Source organism: Anomaloglossus baeobatrachus, chromosome 9 (genome assembly GCF_048569485.1).
Source record: "Anomaloglossus baeobatrachus isolate aAnoBae1 chromosome 9, aAnoBae1.hap1, whole genome shotgun sequence".
Taxonomy (NCBI): domain Eukaryota; kingdom Metazoa; phylum Chordata; class Amphibia; order Anura; family Aromobatidae; genus Anomaloglossus; species Anomaloglossus baeobatrachus.
Window position 1 is genome coordinate 41,052,761 of NC_134361.1, and position 17,818 is coordinate 41,070,578.

Here is a 17,818-nt window from a genome sequence, read left to right on the forward strand (position 1 = left end):
GACTGGCAAAGACAGCCGAGCAAAAAGACAGCTGAGCAAAGAGACAGCCGGGCAAAGAGTCAGCCGGGCAAAGAGACAGACGGGCAAAGAGACAGCCCTAGAAAGAGACAGACTGGCAAAGACAGCCGGGCAAAAAGACAGCCGAGCAAGGAGACAGCCGGGCAAAGAGACAGCCGGGCAAAAAGACAGCCGGGCAAAAAGACAGCGAGGCAAAAAGACAGCGAGGCAAAAAGACAGCGGGGCAAAAAGACAGCCGGACAAAGACACAGACGGGCAAAGAGACAGATGGGCAAAGAGACAGCCGGGCAAAGAGACAGAGAGACAGATACAGAGATTGAGACATTTAGACTGATGCAAATACAGAGAGATAGAAACAGACAGACAAGGAAAGAGACAGACAGCGAGACACACAGACAGCGACACACAGACAGAGACTGGGAGAGAGACAGAGAGACAGGTACTATCCCGGGCAACGCCCGTGTACTACAGCTAGTTTGATATATCACTATTTTGGCATCTTTTTCAGATTCCCCAACCTCTGTTACATAGATTTGACGTCATATGCATGGCACATGTGGACTGACCCTAAATGTTCATGCTTGGGATGAGTCCCATTTAAAAATTTAATAAGGGGCTTTATTTTATCCAGGTTTAGCTCTTACATAGCTTCATCTGGTGGCACTTTGTTTCCTAATATATAAATACCTCTTCCATTTTGATGAGGAAACTGTCAATAAAATGTCTGGGTGAGGTGGGATCCAGAGTCTCAAGGCTGCTCTTCACCCTGTCATGTACAAATTCGATCATATCCTTCGAAAGCCAAGTGAACCGCTGCTGAAGACGAAGAAAGTGTCTCACAAATGTGGGAAGTATGGTCAGCAACTGTTGAGTTCCAAAAAAAAGACAAATGTCAAATTGCTATACTATTCTTCTCATGCCTCAGATTTAATCCAGCAGTCTCCTGTGCTGTGGTTCATTTCCCTCTCCACTGAGCCACAGTCAAGTTTGGTCGCTGTCCTGGTTCTGAACACTTTGTTTGTGTTCATTGCCTTTCTGTCCACAAGTGTTTCCAATGCTGTAATTCAGTCTGCACTATCATCAGGCAGGTGTAACTATTTGAAGCTTGCATTTCCCGCTGGTGATATTTCGGAAAAAAACCCAATTACATGCTGTCTGCCAAGTGCTTTCCTGGCAGTTACTTTTGGTCTACATCCTTTTTCATTCTGCACATTCCCCCATATTCTTTAGACGTTAGGTGATACTCTCGATGGCCGCTTAGGATGCAAAGATCCGAGTGATCATCTAAATAATCCAGTTAGAGTTGTTTTAGTCTGTGATGGCGTCTTTAGGGACTGTGCAGCTGGGACCTCTGGACTGTACAAGAATTGCGCGGCTCAGGTGCAGTAGTTTTGAGTTAGACATTGGTTTAGTTTTTTCTACGTGCGCACGATAGTGCGCATAACAATTCTTTTTAGTCAAATATCAGAGAAATTAACTTAGCTACAGTGCTGGCCAAAAGTATTGGCACCCCTGCAATTCTGTTAGATAATACTCAGTTTCTTCTTGAAAATGATTGCAATCACAAATTCTTTGGTATTATTATCTTCATTTATTTTACTTGCAATGAAAAAACACAAAAGAGAATGAAACAAAAATAAAATCACTGATTATTTCACACAAAACTCCAAAAATGGGCCAGACAAAAGTATTGGCACCCTTAGCCTAATACTTGGTTGCACAACCTTTAGCCAAAATAACTGCGAACAACCGCTTCCGGTAACCATCAATGAGTTTCTTACAATGCTCTGCTGGAATATTAGACCATTCTTCTTTGCAAACTGCTCCAGGTCCCTGAGATTTGAAGGGGGCCTTCTCCAAACTGCCATTTTGAGATCTCTCCACAGGTGTACTATGGGGTTCAGGTCTGGACTCATTGCTGGCCACTTTAGTAGTCTCCAGTGCTTTCTATCAAACCATTTTCTAGTGCTTTTTGAAGTGTGTTTTGGGTCATTGTCCTGCTGGACCCATGACCTCTGAGGAAGACCCAGCTTTCTCACACTGGGCCCTACATTATGCTGCCAAATGTGTTGGTAGTCTTCATACTTCATAATGCCATGCACACGGTCAAGCAGTCCAGTGCCAGAGGCAGCAAAGCAACCCCAAAACATCAGGTAACCTCCGCCATGTTTGACTGTAGGGACCGTGTTCTTTTCTTTGAATGCCTCTTTTTTTTTTCCTGTAAACTCTATGTTGATGGCATTTCCCAAAAAGCTCTACTTTTGTCTCATCTGACCAGAGAACATTCTTCCAAAACGTTTTAGGCTTTCTCAGGTAAGTTTTGGCAAACTCCAGCCTGGCTTTTTTATGTCTCTGGGTAAGAAGTGGGGTCTTCCTGGGTATCCTACCATACAGTCCATTTTCATTCAGACGCAGACGGATAGTACGGGTTGACACTGTTGTACCTTCGGACTGCAGGGCAGATTGAACTTGTTTGGATGTTAGTCGAGGTTCTTTATCCACCATCCGCACAATCTTGCATTGAAATCTCTCGTCAATATTTCTTTTCCTTCCACATCTAGGGAGGTTAGCCACAGTGCCATGGGCTTTAAACTTCTTGATGACACTGCGCACCGTAGACACAGGAACTCTCAGGTCTTTGGAGATGGACTTATAGCCTTGAGATTGCTCATGCTTCCTCACAATTTGGATTTTCAAGTCCTCAGACAGTTCTTTGGTCTTCTTTCTTTTCTCCATGCTCAATGTGGTGCACACAAGGACACAGGACAGAGGTTGAGTCAACTTTAATCCATGTCAACTGGCTGCAAGTGTGATTTAGTTATTGCCAACACCTGTTAGGTGCCACAGGTAAGTTACAGGTGCTGTTAATTACACAAATTAGAGAAGCATCACATGATTTTTCAAATAGTGCCAGTACTTTTGTCCACCCTCTTTTTTATGTTTGGTGTGGAATTATAGCCAATTTGGCTTTTTGACAAATTTCTTTTGTTTTTTTCATTGAAGACAAATTAAAGGAAGATAATACCAAAGAATTTGTGATTGCAATCATTTTCAGGAAGAAACTGAGTATTCTCTGACAGAATTGCAGGGGTGCCAATACTTTTGGCCAGCACTGTACATAGCAGAGAGTTTACAGAGGGGGTTTCTGATGTCAAGGTGTGACTTTCAACCTAAAAAAATACATTTTCTAATATTTTCACCTGCCTGAATTGACTCTTGTGTTCACCTGGCCCCATCATAAGCAACAGGACACTTGTGTTCCTTATATTCTGAATTTATCTGTTTCTCCTTATACCAGAGTTTACATACTGAGACTATGTGTGGAGACTTGTCTATATGATTTATACACACTTCAGAATGAGTTACCTGACCCCAGGTAGAACTTGCAAGATAAAAGTAGTCATCCAAAATTTCAAATTTCTTGGTAAACTTCTGTTCCTTGTAGTCAAAATGAGCTCCAAATATGTAAGCACAGAGAACATTAGAAAAAGCATGTATGAGATACTTGGCGGGATCTACAGGATGGCCTGGAATAGAAGAAGACATTTCAGTCACACTGTTATCATGGTTTCTTAAAAGAAGTTGCTCGTCAAAGAATGGAAGCGGTGCTGTGCTGGCAAAAAAACTAATACTCATCACTGACCTCTATGGCCATACTGCAGCTTGCTGCCCACAATCTGTTTCTCTTTTTTTTACCTAAGCGGGAGGCATCTCCGGCTTCTTCACTATAGGCCAGGACTTCTGGTTGTGTCCAGGCCTTGGAGGTCACTCCAGATCATTAGGTCACAACGCACTTCTTGATGTCGCAAACTTGCAACACAGAGTGACTTCTGAAGCCTGGGTGTTGACGGAAGTCCTGGCCTATAGTGAAATGCCAAAGATGCCACCTGCAACAGCATAAGAAAATGAACCAGACGCTGGTCATCGAGCAGCAAAGTGGCCAGAGAAGTGAGCAATTGATAAGTATTATGTATTTAATTGTTTAACATCTTATGTTACAAATAGGAGTAGTATGTAAAGCAGTTGTTCGGAAGTTGGGAACTACCAGTATAGAGGTGTTGTAATCCTGCATTATGACTGCTGAAAAGTCCTCTTTACAGAACAGGAAGTTTGAGTCTGAAATAGGAAGTATGAGTCTGACGACAGGAAGTATGAGTGTGAGGACAGGAAGTATGAGTGTGAGGACAGGAAATGTGAGTCTGAGGACAACAGGAAGTATGAGTCTGAGGACAGGAAGTATGAGTCTGAGGACAGGAAGTATGAGTCTGAGGACAGGAAGTATGAGTCTGAGGACAGGAAGTATGAGTCTGGTGTTAGACTTAGTGATTTGAGTTAAAATATAAATAAATATACTGCATGCTGTGTTTTCAATTATATATATATATATATATATATATATATATATATATATATATATATATATATATCAATCAGTATATAGTGTGTTACATAGTTACATAGTTACTTAGGTTGAAAAAAGACCTAGGTCCATCTGGTTCAACATTTGGTCACTAAGTCATTTATAACCGGCAATGTTGTGTACTGAGGAAATCATCCAGCCCTTTTTTAAAAGCTGTTATAGTATTGGCCATTACTACCTCTTGTGTGTGTATGTCTAAAAGTAAATGTCTGAAAGTTAAAACTTTTTAATTTTCTTCATTATTTTTAAATATATATATATATGGTATGGAATATTGATTGAAAAGGAAATTATTTCAACACAACTACATTTAACATGTAACAATCTGATTCAAACAATGACATATTCCCTATAATGGTGAAGAGAAAAGGGTTAAAACTCAGCACTGCTGTAGGGATGAAGTAACAGTACAAATGAGATCGATGTTGAAATTATGATTTATTGTCAACGCATTTCAGAGCCATCTAGGCTCCTTCCTTATACGTATGTGATTATCCTGAGGAAGGAGCCTAGATGGCTCTGAAAAGTCTTGACAATAAATCATAACTTGTACATCAATCTCATCTGTAGTGTTACTTAATCTCTATAGCGGTGCGGCGTTTTAACCTTTTTCTCTTCACCATTAAAGGGAATGTGTCATTGTTTGTTTGAATCAGATTTAAAAAAAAAAAATGAAGAAAATTGAAATGTTCTCACTTTTAGACATTTACTTTTAGACATATATATATATATATATATATATATATATATATATATATATATATATATATATTTAAAAACAGAGCATTATTTCTGTTTTAAACCTAGTCACCAAGTCTAACACCATACTTCCTGCTCTCAGACACTTCCTGTTCTCAGACTCGTACGTGTTGTGAATATTAGTTATGCTATTGCTGTTGTGAGGCTCCCTCTTGTGGCCAGGAATGGTTTTGACAGAGACCAGGTGTTCTTGAGCAATGGGCGTTTCCATTGCTAACTCTCTGCCTATTTAAGCCTTGGCCTCCTGGCAGTCTGAGCCGCTTATCATTGTCCTGTAACTCACCTGCCTTTTCATCTTGCTTCTGACCACATCTACCCCAGATAAGTGCTTGGTTCTTTCTTAAGGCCCCGTCACACTAAGCAACATCGCTAGCAACATCGCTGCTAACGAACAACTTTTGTGACGTTGCTAGCGATGTTGCTGTGTGTGACATCCAGCAACAACCTGGCCCCTGCTGTGAGGTCGTTGGTTGTTGCTGAATGTCCTGGGCCATTTTTTAGTTGTTGCTGTCCCGCTGTGAAGCACAGATCGCTGTGTGTGACAGCGAGACAGCAACAACTAAATGTGCAGGCAGCAGGAGCCGGCTTCTGCAGAGGCTGGTAACCAATGTAAACATCGGGTAACCAAGAAGCCCTGTCCTTGGTTACCCGATATTTACCTTCGATACCAGCCTCTCTCACTGCCTGTGCTGCCGGCTCCTGCTCTGTGCACATGTAGCTAGCTGCAGGACACATCGGGTTAATTAACCTGATGTGTGCTGTAAGTAGGAGAGCAGGGAGCCAGCACTAAGCGGTGTGCGCTGCTCCCTGCTCTGTGCACATGTAGCTGCAGCACACATCGGGTAATTAACCTGATGTGTGCTGTAAGTAGGAGAGCAGGGAGCCAGCGCTCAGTGTGCGCTGCTCCCTGCTCTGTGCACATTTAGCTGCAGCACACATCGGGTAATTAACCTGATGTGTGCTGTAAGTAGGAGAGCAGGGAGCCAGCGCTAAGCATTGTGCGCTGCTCCCTGCTCTGTGCACATTTAGCTGCAGCATACATCGGGTAATTAACCCCATGTGTGCTGTACTAGGAGAGCAAGGAGCCAGCGCTAAGCGGTGTGCGCTGCTCCCTGCTCTGTGCACATTTAGCTGCAGCATACATCGGGTAATTAACCCGATGTGTGCTGTACTAGGAGAGCAGGGAGCCAGCGCTCAGTGTGCGCTGCTCCCTGCTCTCTGCACGTGTAGCTCCGTGCAGTGGTAACCAAGGTAAATATCGGGTTGGTTACCGATATTTACCTTAGTTACCAAGCACAGCATCTTCCACGCGGCGCTGGGGGCTGGTCACTGGTTGCTGGTGAGCTCACCAGCAACTCGTGTAGCCACGCTCCAGCGATCCCTGCCAGGTCAGGTTGCTGGTGGGATCGCTGGAGCGTCGCAGTGTGACAGCTCACCAGCAACCTCCTAGCAACTTACCAGCGATCCCTATCGTTGTTGGGATCGCTGGTAAGTTGCTTAGTGTGACGGTACCTTTAGTTGTTTTGTTCTTTTTGTTCTTATCTGAGTTTGTCATTTACTGTGGTTATTATCAGTTTATTTGTATGCAGGAATCTTCCTTCTTTGTTGCTTAGCTGGGAAGCTCCCTGCAGCTATGTTTGGAGTTTTGCTCCAATAAGTCCATGTGTTTTTTTCTTCTTAAATTTGTAATTGTTCCTATTTTTCTGTTCATTGGTTTGACAAGAGCACCTGATATAGGACGGAGTACAGATCGTGCAATCTGAGGACCTTTTTGTACTATCAGGTATTTGGGTTTTTGTAGGGTTTTTCTCTGGCTACTGTGACGCCCTGGCAAAACCAGGTAGTCACACAGTACAGGCCCCCGCACTACACCTTTCCCACACAGAGTTAGAGCAGCCAACCGGAAACCCTAGTCACCCCCCTTAGGGTAGGGCAGACACACCAGTGGGTGGGACTAGGTGTAAGGGAACGCCCACCCAGGGGTCTGGAGAACCCAGGGCAGGAAAACAAGTCAGAGATTAAGTTGGAGTTTGAAGTGTGAAGGTGTGAAGCTGATTGGTGCCGGGGTTGGAGCCCTGGTGCCTTGGCTAGGTGGCAGACAGTAATCAGGGTCAGCAGGAGACGAAAAGATGGCTGCCGGAGATCCGAGGTGGACCGGGACAGGGTTGTAGCCCGCCGGTACCGACACCGGAGAACCGACCCGGAAACCGTGCACAAGGGGGTACTCGGACCCTGAAGCCAGGACCGGCACCGATGGCCTAGCTAATTAACCGATTGAGGGAAGGATTTTAGGTCCTGCCCCAACCTAAGTCCTGAAAAGTGACAACCACCCAACGAGAGGGATAGGGCATCAGCCAGGGCCCAGGAGATCCCACGGGTCAGCGTCAACGGGCATGGCTCCCCACAAAAAGGATCGGGAACGGACTCCCACGTTACACACCGGGAGGTCCATTTTCAGAGAAACACACAGTGCAGAGGAGAGGGACACTGACTACTAGCCCAGGTGTGGGACCAGATACACCCGCCAATGGAGACCGGCCACCACCACCTTGGGTTACCAAAGAACGTTGTATTTATTGTCTCCATGCTTCGGTACCACCTCATCCAGCACAAGGACCACTGAACTGTAAGTGTGCTGGAACCTGCAACCCTGCACAACACTGGGCCCCGGGGCATCCATCCCTACCCATGGAGGCGTTAACACCCAGCTGCCATCACATCTCCCCGGGTATCCCATAACATTAGTGGTGGTGCTACCACTCACCACACACCGTGGGTGACGTCACAGACAGTTTACCATCCATCCCATACAATTATGTCCACCTTTTTATTCGAAGTGTCCACACGACCCCCAGGTCTGGAGCACCCCTCGAGCCACACCGTAGGTCCAGATTCGAGCAGCGAACAGCTGCTGGCATGGGGGCGGCACACCACCATCAGACCCTTTCTTATCCTTTCCTATTTAGTTAGTGGGGCCTCATCTTTGCTAATCCTATCCTCCATCTGTGTATTGTATTTTCCTATATCACCGTAGTCTTTAAATGTGGTGGGCTTGCTATACCTTTGGGGGTCTTTTCTGAGGCAGAACGTTAGTCATCCTTCCTTCCTTTAGGATAGATAGTTTCTCCGGCTGGGTTCACGGTGCATAGGATGTTAGTTCACTCCTCAGCTACTTCTAGTGTTGGTTAGTAAGGGGATGGCAGCCAGATTAGTTGCCAATGCTCTTGTCACTTTTTTGCCAATGATACATTGTGATCTTCCATGGTTCCGGATAATAACACGTAAGTCCTGTTTTCAGACTCGTACGTCCTGTTTTCAGACTCGTACGTCCACGTTCTCAGGCTCGTACGTCCTGTTCTCAGACTCATGCGTCCTGTTCTCAGACTCGTACGTCCTGTCCTCGGACTCGTACTTCCTGTCATCAGACTCGTACTTCCTGTCCTCAGACTCGTACTTCCTGTCCTCAGACTCGTACTTCCTGTCCTCAGATTCATACTTCCTGTTCTGTAAAGAAGACTTTTCAGCAGCCATAATGCAGGATTACAACACCTCTATACTGGTAGTCCCCAACTTCCGAACATCTGATTTACATACTACTCCTATTTGGAATATTAGATGTTAAAGAAATAAATATATAATAATCACCAATTGTTCACTTATCTGGCCACTTTGCTGCTCAATGCCCACAATCTGGTCCATTTTCTTCTGCTGTTGCAATCGCGTACGTGTTGACAATAAATCATAACTTGTACTTCGTTCTCATCTCTACTGTTACTTCATCCATACGCTGAGTTTTAACCCTTTTCTCTCCACCATTGTTTGCCTTCCAGGTGGGTCTCTTCTGCAGCCATTTATGCTTCTACAGTGGTTGTGACGCTTACAACCACATAAGGTGAATCTATTACAAACTTCCCTTTATTGTTATATCTGGGTAGGACCCAATTGTGCATATATCTCATTCCAGCTTCTATTGGTACATTACCTTTAAAAAAAGTTATATTCCTTGGTGATCAATTTTTGAAACAATATGTGATAAATGTCTGTTTTTTCATCCCAGTATCTAGTCTAATAAAAAAAAAGGGTGAGGAGGTCAGTTGTGATATCACCTGTTGTTATTGGTGGATCCTGTGTTATCAGCTGTGTATAGAGATGTTACCTGCCATTGAAATTATGCTATGCCTGTAATGATAACGAGACTGCTGATAAGTCTTATTTAGAAAGAATAGGATGTGTGAGTTTAAAATCACACCAGTAGCCTATTGTGATTGGTGGATCCTATGTTATCATTTGTATGTAGAGGTATTACATGTCATTGTAATCCTGCCTCTGATGATAATGAGTCTATTGAAAATGCTAACAAGAATTATGTCTAAAAATAAGGGCCATTTACTAGTGTGTAAATTGTAAGGCATGTGGAAAATTGCAATTAATTTGAAGATATGGGGGTTAATCCTGCAGGTTAATAGCATTATGAACCTACCTGGTGCCTGCACATTGAACCCCACTGCTAGGAGGAAATTAACTTTAACCCTCCGGCAACGTTCCAGTTCCAAAACTTTCCTGGAAGTGGGGTTTAATGTGCCATTACTGGGCAGGTTCAGAATGCTATTGACCTGCAGATTAATCCCATATCTGCAGGTTAATAGCATATTTCCATGTAACAGGTTCCCTTTAATTCAGATTGGGATATGGAAAAAAAAAACATTGCCAAAAAAACTAATAACCCAAAAAAAAAAAGAAAAAAAAATGGGTCATATTTCCAAGTGTTTAAGCCCTTTATTTACTGTTCTGTTGAGTAGCATGTCTTACCATTATACTTTCTAAATTCTTCGACAATACATTGCGCTTCCTCTTGGATCTTGGACTCATCGCTCTTCTTTCCGAATCCAAAGCTCTTAAGGGTCTTGACAGTAAATGTTCGCAAGATTTTCCACCGTTCTCCATTGCTCAGGCTAAAGCCTACAAGATTAGGTACAGTTAATGTTGGTGGATAATACTGGTGGCTGATCAAGGTTGATAGGTCTGGACAGTCCTATTGTTGACCCAAACCCAAGTTGTTTTCTAACGAGCCTATCCATATGTGATTGTTAATGAGACGTTTGTCACAAAGGTTACACTACAACACAAAGCACGAACAAAAACACTTGTGCGTTCTGCTGTCTCACAACCATTTTAGATGTGATGATGATTACATATGAATCTTCGCAACTGCTGTTAAAGTTTATGGAAGCCAAGCTGGATGCAACTTGTAATCTACAGTCAAAAATCCAACAGGTTTTGATTTTTTTGGAACAGTCATATAACAATCATGTCAGGTCACAAGTCGTAGCACCTCTAGAAGTAATGTTGCATGTGACATTGAGATCTTTGTGCTTAGCCCCTTCTTTTGGATGGTAGCTGTTGCCTTAAACATATAGTAGGATTCTTTTTGTTATTGCCAGCCTGACAGTTTTACCTATCAAAATCTCCATTACCAATAAGCCGTTGATCTGATTTTGTTTATGGACAAGTTATGTGGAAAATGCTCCAGGAACTCAATCATGAAAGGTCCTTCACCATATTCCAGTGGATAAGTCCCACCAACCTCTATCTATGGCTCCCTCTCATGTACTTGTTTCCGGTACATGTGGAATTCGTTTCTTTTAACGAATACCACACGTACACATTGTAACAAATGATGATCTTCACATGTCCATGTGTTCACAAGGATTGGGCGAAGCACATAGAGACATGTCCGTTTTTGCCGACAGAACAGATGCCAAGGGCAAATATAAGTCTATGGGTCCGTGAACAACATGTACAGCACATAGATGGCATCTGTGTGCCGTCCAAGTGCTTTAAATGTTTAAGATTGGAAATATAGGAGAAGTTTTGTAATATTTTTATTTCTTTAGTGATAACGGAAAGACACATTTGGCACACAGATGACACATTAATGGAACACTGATGGAAAACACTGATATCACCGGTACCTGTGTAACACGTACGTGTTTTAAACTGATATGTAAAGGTGGCATTTGGCAGTAATATTTGGGCACAGGGTTAGATGGTCCCACCAGAGTAACCGAGGATCTTCCAGTGAGGTCAAGTTCTAATACAATAAGGGAGCCCCAAAGAACAAGAAGAAGACGACAACCCCATCTTGGAGATGTCTTTGGAGCCAATCACTTGTATTTCCTGTGGGTTGATTTTCAAATACAGGACTCTACTAGATATCTATTGATATATAACATGTGACAAGTGATAATAGCAAAGATGCAAAAGTGCAAGATGGACTGTTAGCCCTCAGAATCATTTCATGGTAGGCATAAAACAGCTCCATAATTTGGGCACCAATGTTGCATTCTTTGGATATTTCACAGTACAATTCATATTTCAAAAAATACATGATGCCATTAGTTAATGTGTACCTTACCGTAACCCTGGGTAAACCTCTCCAGTAAAGGTATAGGACCCCGGTCACCAAATACTTCTCCCTGATCAACAAGAGCTTCCTTCACAGCCTCATATCCACACAGAACAACCACTGGCTGTGAGCCATAATGAAGGGTATATACCGAGCCATATTGATCCCAAAGCTGAAAAAAGGTTACAAATCCTTACCATTCATATACATGTGTAACAGTAAATTCAAGATTATGCGATTGACAGTCACGGTTCATGACACACCCATTACTGGAACAAGAAATGTCACCCTTTCATAATCAAGGGTATTTTGGTCCCTGATGACCGGAGAAAAATGAAAATTTTTGCTTTTGTTTTAATTCTTATTTCACCTTGAAACAAAGTTGATTGCAGAACACATGGGGCTTCTTATTATTTGAATACGATATCTTGTTTTTTTGTAGGCCTTATTTACAGTATATGTGTCCTCCTCTATTAATGTTCTATTTTGTGTATACAAATAAGCATAACACCACTAAGGTTTGGTTCAAACTTGGATAACTTGTGGGGTATCCAACTATTTCAGTAACAAATCCTGCTAAGCTGAAGGTCCGGTGTGCCTATGAGACCAATGGTGTTGTACTGTAACGCCTGCCTGGATCAACAGACTCAGATGGGATGTAATGGACAGGCTAGAGCAGACCTGGGCAAGGGGCGGCCCGCGGGCCACATCCGGCCCGCCTACTCTCTGTGACCGGCCCGCCTGGCTCCGGGCGTCCTTGCTGGCCGGTCACTGATGAGGGCAATCTGACCTGTTGTCCGGAGCTCCAGGCTCCGGGCGGCCCGTGGTCAGATTGCCCTTATCACACGCTGCGTGCCGGCAGGGAACAGAGGACAGATACTGCAGCACCGCACAGTGCAGCAGCGGAACGCAGGAATCTGTCCTCTGTTTCCTGCCGGCACTTTCTCTGTGACACACACGCGCGCGCCCTGATGTCGTCAGTACGGCGCGCGTGTGTGTCATTTGAAAAGTTCCCGCCCCGGCAGGAGAAGAAGATGCAGCAGCCGGAGCCCGTACGGAGAGAGGAAGCAGCTCAGCGAGGAGCCGTACAAGAGAAGAAGGATGTCAGCGGGAGCCCGTACGGAGGTGCCTGAGGAGGGAAAGGTGAGTGGTGACTAAGTAACCAGAGGGGACAATGGGGGGAGTGGAGTGGAGGGGGGGGGGTAGCTGGTGAGTAATATTTGGGTGTAGTGATGTAGTATATGGCAATGTAGTTTTACAGGTGTAGTATATAGGGGTCTAGTGATGTATATGTGGATGTAGTGATGTATATTACAAGTGTATATAGGGGTGTAGTGATGTATATTACAGGTGTATATGGGGGTGCAGTGATGTATATTACAGGTGTATATGGGGGTGCAGTGATGTATATTACAGGTGTATATGGGGGTGCAGTGATGTATATTACAGGTGTATATAGGGGTGTAGTGATGTATATTACAGGTGTATATGGGGGTGTAGTTATGTATATTACAGGTGTATATGGGGGTGTAGTGATGTATATTACTGGTGTATATAGGGGTGTAGTGATGTATATTACAGGTGTATATGGGGGTGTAGTGATGTATATTACAGGTGTATATGGGGGTGTAGTGATGTATATTACAGGTGTATATGGGGGTGTAGTGATGTAGTATATGGGGATTGTTTGTGTATATATGTATATAGCGTGTGCGTGTGTGTATGTATGTGTGCGTGCGTGCAGAGAGAAAAGCCCGTAACTGCGAGTGGTACTGGACTTACATCGGGTACCACGTGCTCTCTCTCCGCCCCCTGCAGCGCCATACCGCCATTACAGGGCCTGATTGCGTTTCTCCGGTACCTGTTTGCATACATGTGACAGGTACCGGAGAAAACACGATTCTGTGAAATAAAAAGATTTTCCATATTTACCTGCTTTCTTCAGCTCTGCTGCCTCCCGCTCCTGACCACTGCTCATTCATTGATTATTCACCGCACTCAGGACCTGGAAGCCGGAGCATCGCGATGGCAGCACCGGGCACAGCACCGTTGAGTACATCACCGCAGGGACAGGTGAGTATTCTGCAAGCACAGTGACCTCCAGGAGGTCATCAGAGTTTCCAATGAACTTTGATGACCATCCTGCGACACCCACGCTACAGCTTCATGGGTTCATCAGAGTTCATTGGGAACTGTGACGAGTCCCCGAGATGCTCCGGCTTCCAGGTTCTCAACATACACACACCTGTATACTCACCCAGCGATGCGGTCCCCAGCGCTGTCCCTGCTTCCAGCTGCTCACTGCAGTGAATATTCAGTGAGTATAATTACCAGCGATAAGGAGCGGGAGGCAGCAGAGCCAGAGACAGCAGCGCTGGAGAGAGGTAAATATAGAAAATCTTTTTATTAAAAAGACCCGTGTTTTCTCTGGTATTTGTCACACCGATGTCACACAGATCACATCAGTGTGCGATCCGTGTGACACCCGTGCTGCCAGAGAAAAAAAGGACATGTGTGCGTGCAGGGCCACGAGGGGTCACACAGTCCGTAACTTACTGTTTGTATATGAAGGGATAGTATATATGCTATATACAGTATTGGGTAAAACTGAGTTAATTATATTAGTCCGTCCCTCTAAAACCATCCCAATTTCTCATGCGGCCCCATGGGAAAATTAATTGCCCACCCCTGGGCTAGAGGGAAGCCACTCACCAAGCAGGACACCCAGAACCCTGAAACCCTTTAACCCCTATAAAGGGATTTGGAATTACACAGGGCCCTGGAGATCACTACCTGTGGAAGGCTGCAGTCCGATGAGAGTAGTCGTCAGGCAGGGTCAAACCAGGAATAGCAGAACAGGGACAGAATCGGCAGGCAAGGACATTAATCAGAAAACGTAGCAGAGGTCAAATCCGGATTGGGCAGCGAGGTACAAAAACAGCAGGCAGAAGGGTAGTCAGAAAACACGCAGAAGTCAGCACACAGGAATCACAAAACAGAATAGGACGGATCAGGAGCCAGGAAATCAGAACTATCTCTGGCAGAGGTCAGCAGACAGGAGGGGAACTAAGAAGGGTGTGGTGTCTTCACATTGGCTGTAGCTGAACGCTGGCCACTTCAGCTGGAAGACACACGCCACCCACAGTCAGCCAGTGGTACTGCAGATCCCAAGATAACCCAGCCCAGTGGATGATCGGAGCCTGCGCCCACCGATGCCGCTGGCATCGACTCCTCTCCCATCACCAGCACCATCCACGCGGCAGGAACACGACATCGCCTGGTGATCGGAGCAGAAGTCGATGGAGCGGACTCCGGTAGTGACGTAACATGTACATTGCATAACAGTGCTGGCCACAGAGAAGTAGAGAGTCCATGTATTAGGTATGGGAACGAGAACTGTGAGAAGTCAGGTAGAGTTCAGATGAAGCCAGACAGAGACCAGCAGCAGTGTTACTAAAGTAGATGTTACTATTGCAGTCACACCGGGCCCTGGACCCTAAAGGCCAGTTGACCCAACACCTATTAGAGAACCATGTTGGAGATTTTGCATTGAGGCCTTTAAGTTAGGCCACTTGTGTCCAGCACTGTTGCACTGTGGATCTGGAAAGAGGGAAACATCTTGCCCATCTTATGCTATAACACATGTTAGGGGCCTCGGCCATTCAACACCATTTTCAAATGTATCTGTATCCTTGGGAAGCATGTGCAGTTGAATATAATGGTGGAGCAAAAATTCATTAGCTCTAAGCTCTACTAGTCACTGTTTAATCCCAGCCGTAGAACTTCGGCCGACACAATGCAATAACGTCAGTGCACCTGCCTGCACATAGTCACCGGCTGCACAGTCCATCAAATGCCTTCTGAATTCTCCTACATTCATAATGGAAACAAGGCTAGTCAGTAACGGAGCATGGCGAAACAGGGCCAAAATGTTACCGCTCGCTCCTTCACACTCCGCCCGCCCTTAAGTACCCACTCTATACTGCTAATGTACAGTGCAACAGACAAGTTGAGTTTGTTATCGGGTTAGGGTTAATGTACCGTCACACTAAGCGATGCTCCAGCGATCCCACCAGCAACCTGACCTGGCAGGGATCGCTGGAGCGTCGCTGCACGGGTTGCTGGTGAGCTGTCACACAGGCAGATCTCACCAGGAACCAATGACCAGCCCCCAGCCAGCAGCGACGCGTGGAAGCGATGCTGCGCTTGGTAACTAAGGTAAATATTGGGTAACCAACCCGATATTTACCTTGGTTACCAGCGCACACCGCTTAGCGCTGGCTCCCTGCACTCCTAGCCAGAGTACACATCGGGTTAATTACCCGATGTGTAGTCTTGCTATGTGTCCAGGGAGCAGGGATCCGGCACTGACAGCGTGAGAGCGGCGGACGCTGGTAACGAAGGTAAATATTGGGTAACCAAGGAAAGGGCTTCTTGGTTACCCGATATTTACCTTTATTACCAGCGTCTGCCGGCTCCCTGCTCACTGCACATTTAGTTGTTGCTCTGTCGCTGTCACACACGGCGATGTTCGCTTTACAGCGGGAGAGCAACAACTAAAAAATGGTTCAGGACATTCAGCAACAACCAAGGACCTCACAGCAGGGGACAGGTTGTTGCTGGATGTCACACACAGCAACATCGCTAGCAACATCGCTGTTGCATCACAAAAGTCGTGCCTCAGCAGCGATGTTGCTAGCGATGTTGCTTAGTGAGAAGTGGCCTTTAGACTTGGGGTTAGAGATAGGGCTATGGAAATAAAATTTTTACATTAAAAAAAACAATTTAAATAAAACAAATAACAAAGGTCTTTTGTATTTTTAAAAACAAACTATATTTACATCTTTATTTTCTTTAAATTAAAATACATGTACTTGGGGTGGCTCAATACTGGACTGGTGGAAGGAACCTAGAGAGAGTTAACAGGTCACGCGTTAAGGGTTGCAAAATACTTGATAAACCCTGAGCGCTGGCAACTCACTCTATGCCACACAGGTTAGATAAGTGTTAAGGCAACCATTCACATTGGAATATAGTTGGCCAAACTCCCCATTATCAACAGGAAGGGCTTACGGTCTAATGTGTTTGGAGTCCTTCTCATAGATAATGTCAGGGGAGAGAAGGATCTGACTTGATGAATTTTAACTACTGAACCTTCTATTCCTCCTGGAGATAAGCCACTTCCAAATTATTCTGGCAGTGACTTTCTCATAGAGAGGACAAGAGTTGTCAGCTTTTTCCATCAAAACCTTTAAGATAAAGTTTACCTTAATGGAAGCTATTCAAGTTATTGAAAGTTTACGCCCAGTTAAGATTTTGGCAAATATTAGGTCAAATTAAGGAAAAAGGAGAAAAAAAATACATAGGGCTTTCAAAACATTAGTAAAAATTGTAAATGCAAAAATGTAATATAACATTTTCCCCCTAAATGCAATGTAAGCAGGTGCTGACCTTGATAAGAGAGTTCACCAACTTTTCTCTCTTAATCTGCAGCAAGTTACCGATCAGAGGCAGAGGAGCTGGACCAGGAGGAAGATTACATCTTCTCGATCTTGTATCCCAAGTCAAGTACATAAAAAGGCAGATAAGGATCAGTAACCCCAGCCATGTAATGTCCATGGTCGGATTTTAGATGTGCTACAAAGACATAATATAAATAAAAATTACTTATACACAGTCCTTAACATTGAAATTACAAAAAGTTGTAGTATTATGGAAATCAGAGGATGGATAGATGGCACAAGGAGATTTTTACAAACATCGCCGACTGTCATGGCGGCATCAGGATTTGTGAAAGCTACAGATTCTGATACTCCACCTGATAACGTTTTTGATGATGTCTCTGATCAGTGCAGACAGACTCGGGCATTGACCTACAGACCTGTAGTTCATAGGCAGGCTAACAAGAGTTAATCTCTGCTGGACTGCTTGTTAGTCTCCTTTGATCACATGCTGAAGGGTGAGCCAGTCACATTCGTCACACTCCTATATATGCTGGCTGGACACTTCCTTTAATGCCAGCTATAGCTGATCTGGTGAGATGTTGTGATCCAGACTTATTGGTGGTTGTAGTACAACATTTCTGTCAGTGGTTGTGGTTTTAACCCTTGTTGTCCTTTTGTTGCTGCCTTACTGTTCTTGCTTTTCTCCTTAGTTTCTTACTGTCAGTTCCTGTAAGTTTGCAGTCTGTCTGAGTTTTGTTTTTCCCTGTCCAG

General features: G+C 44.5%; 1 protein-coding gene across 1 annotated transcript in view; it reads right to left on the minus strand.

Moving 5' to 3' along the window:
- Nucleotides 1-17,222, minus strand: part of LOC142250415 (cytochrome P450 2G1-like) — a 29,239-nt gene extending 12,017 nt beyond the window's left edge. The window contains exons 1-5 of the mRNA XM_075322579.1: nt 17,055-17,222; nt 11,613-11,775; nt 10,007-10,156; nt 3,385-3,545; nt 706-882 (exon numbers count right to left, since the gene is read on the minus strand). Coding sequence (XP_075178694.1) covers nt 706-882; nt 3,385-3,545; nt 10,007-10,156; nt 11,613-11,775; nt 17,055-17,222 — 819 coding nt within the window. The remainder of the gene's footprint in view (nt 1-705; nt 883-3,384; nt 3,546-10,006; nt 10,157-11,612; nt 11,776-17,054) is intronic.
- Nucleotides 17,223-17,818: the final 596 nt, after the last annotated feature.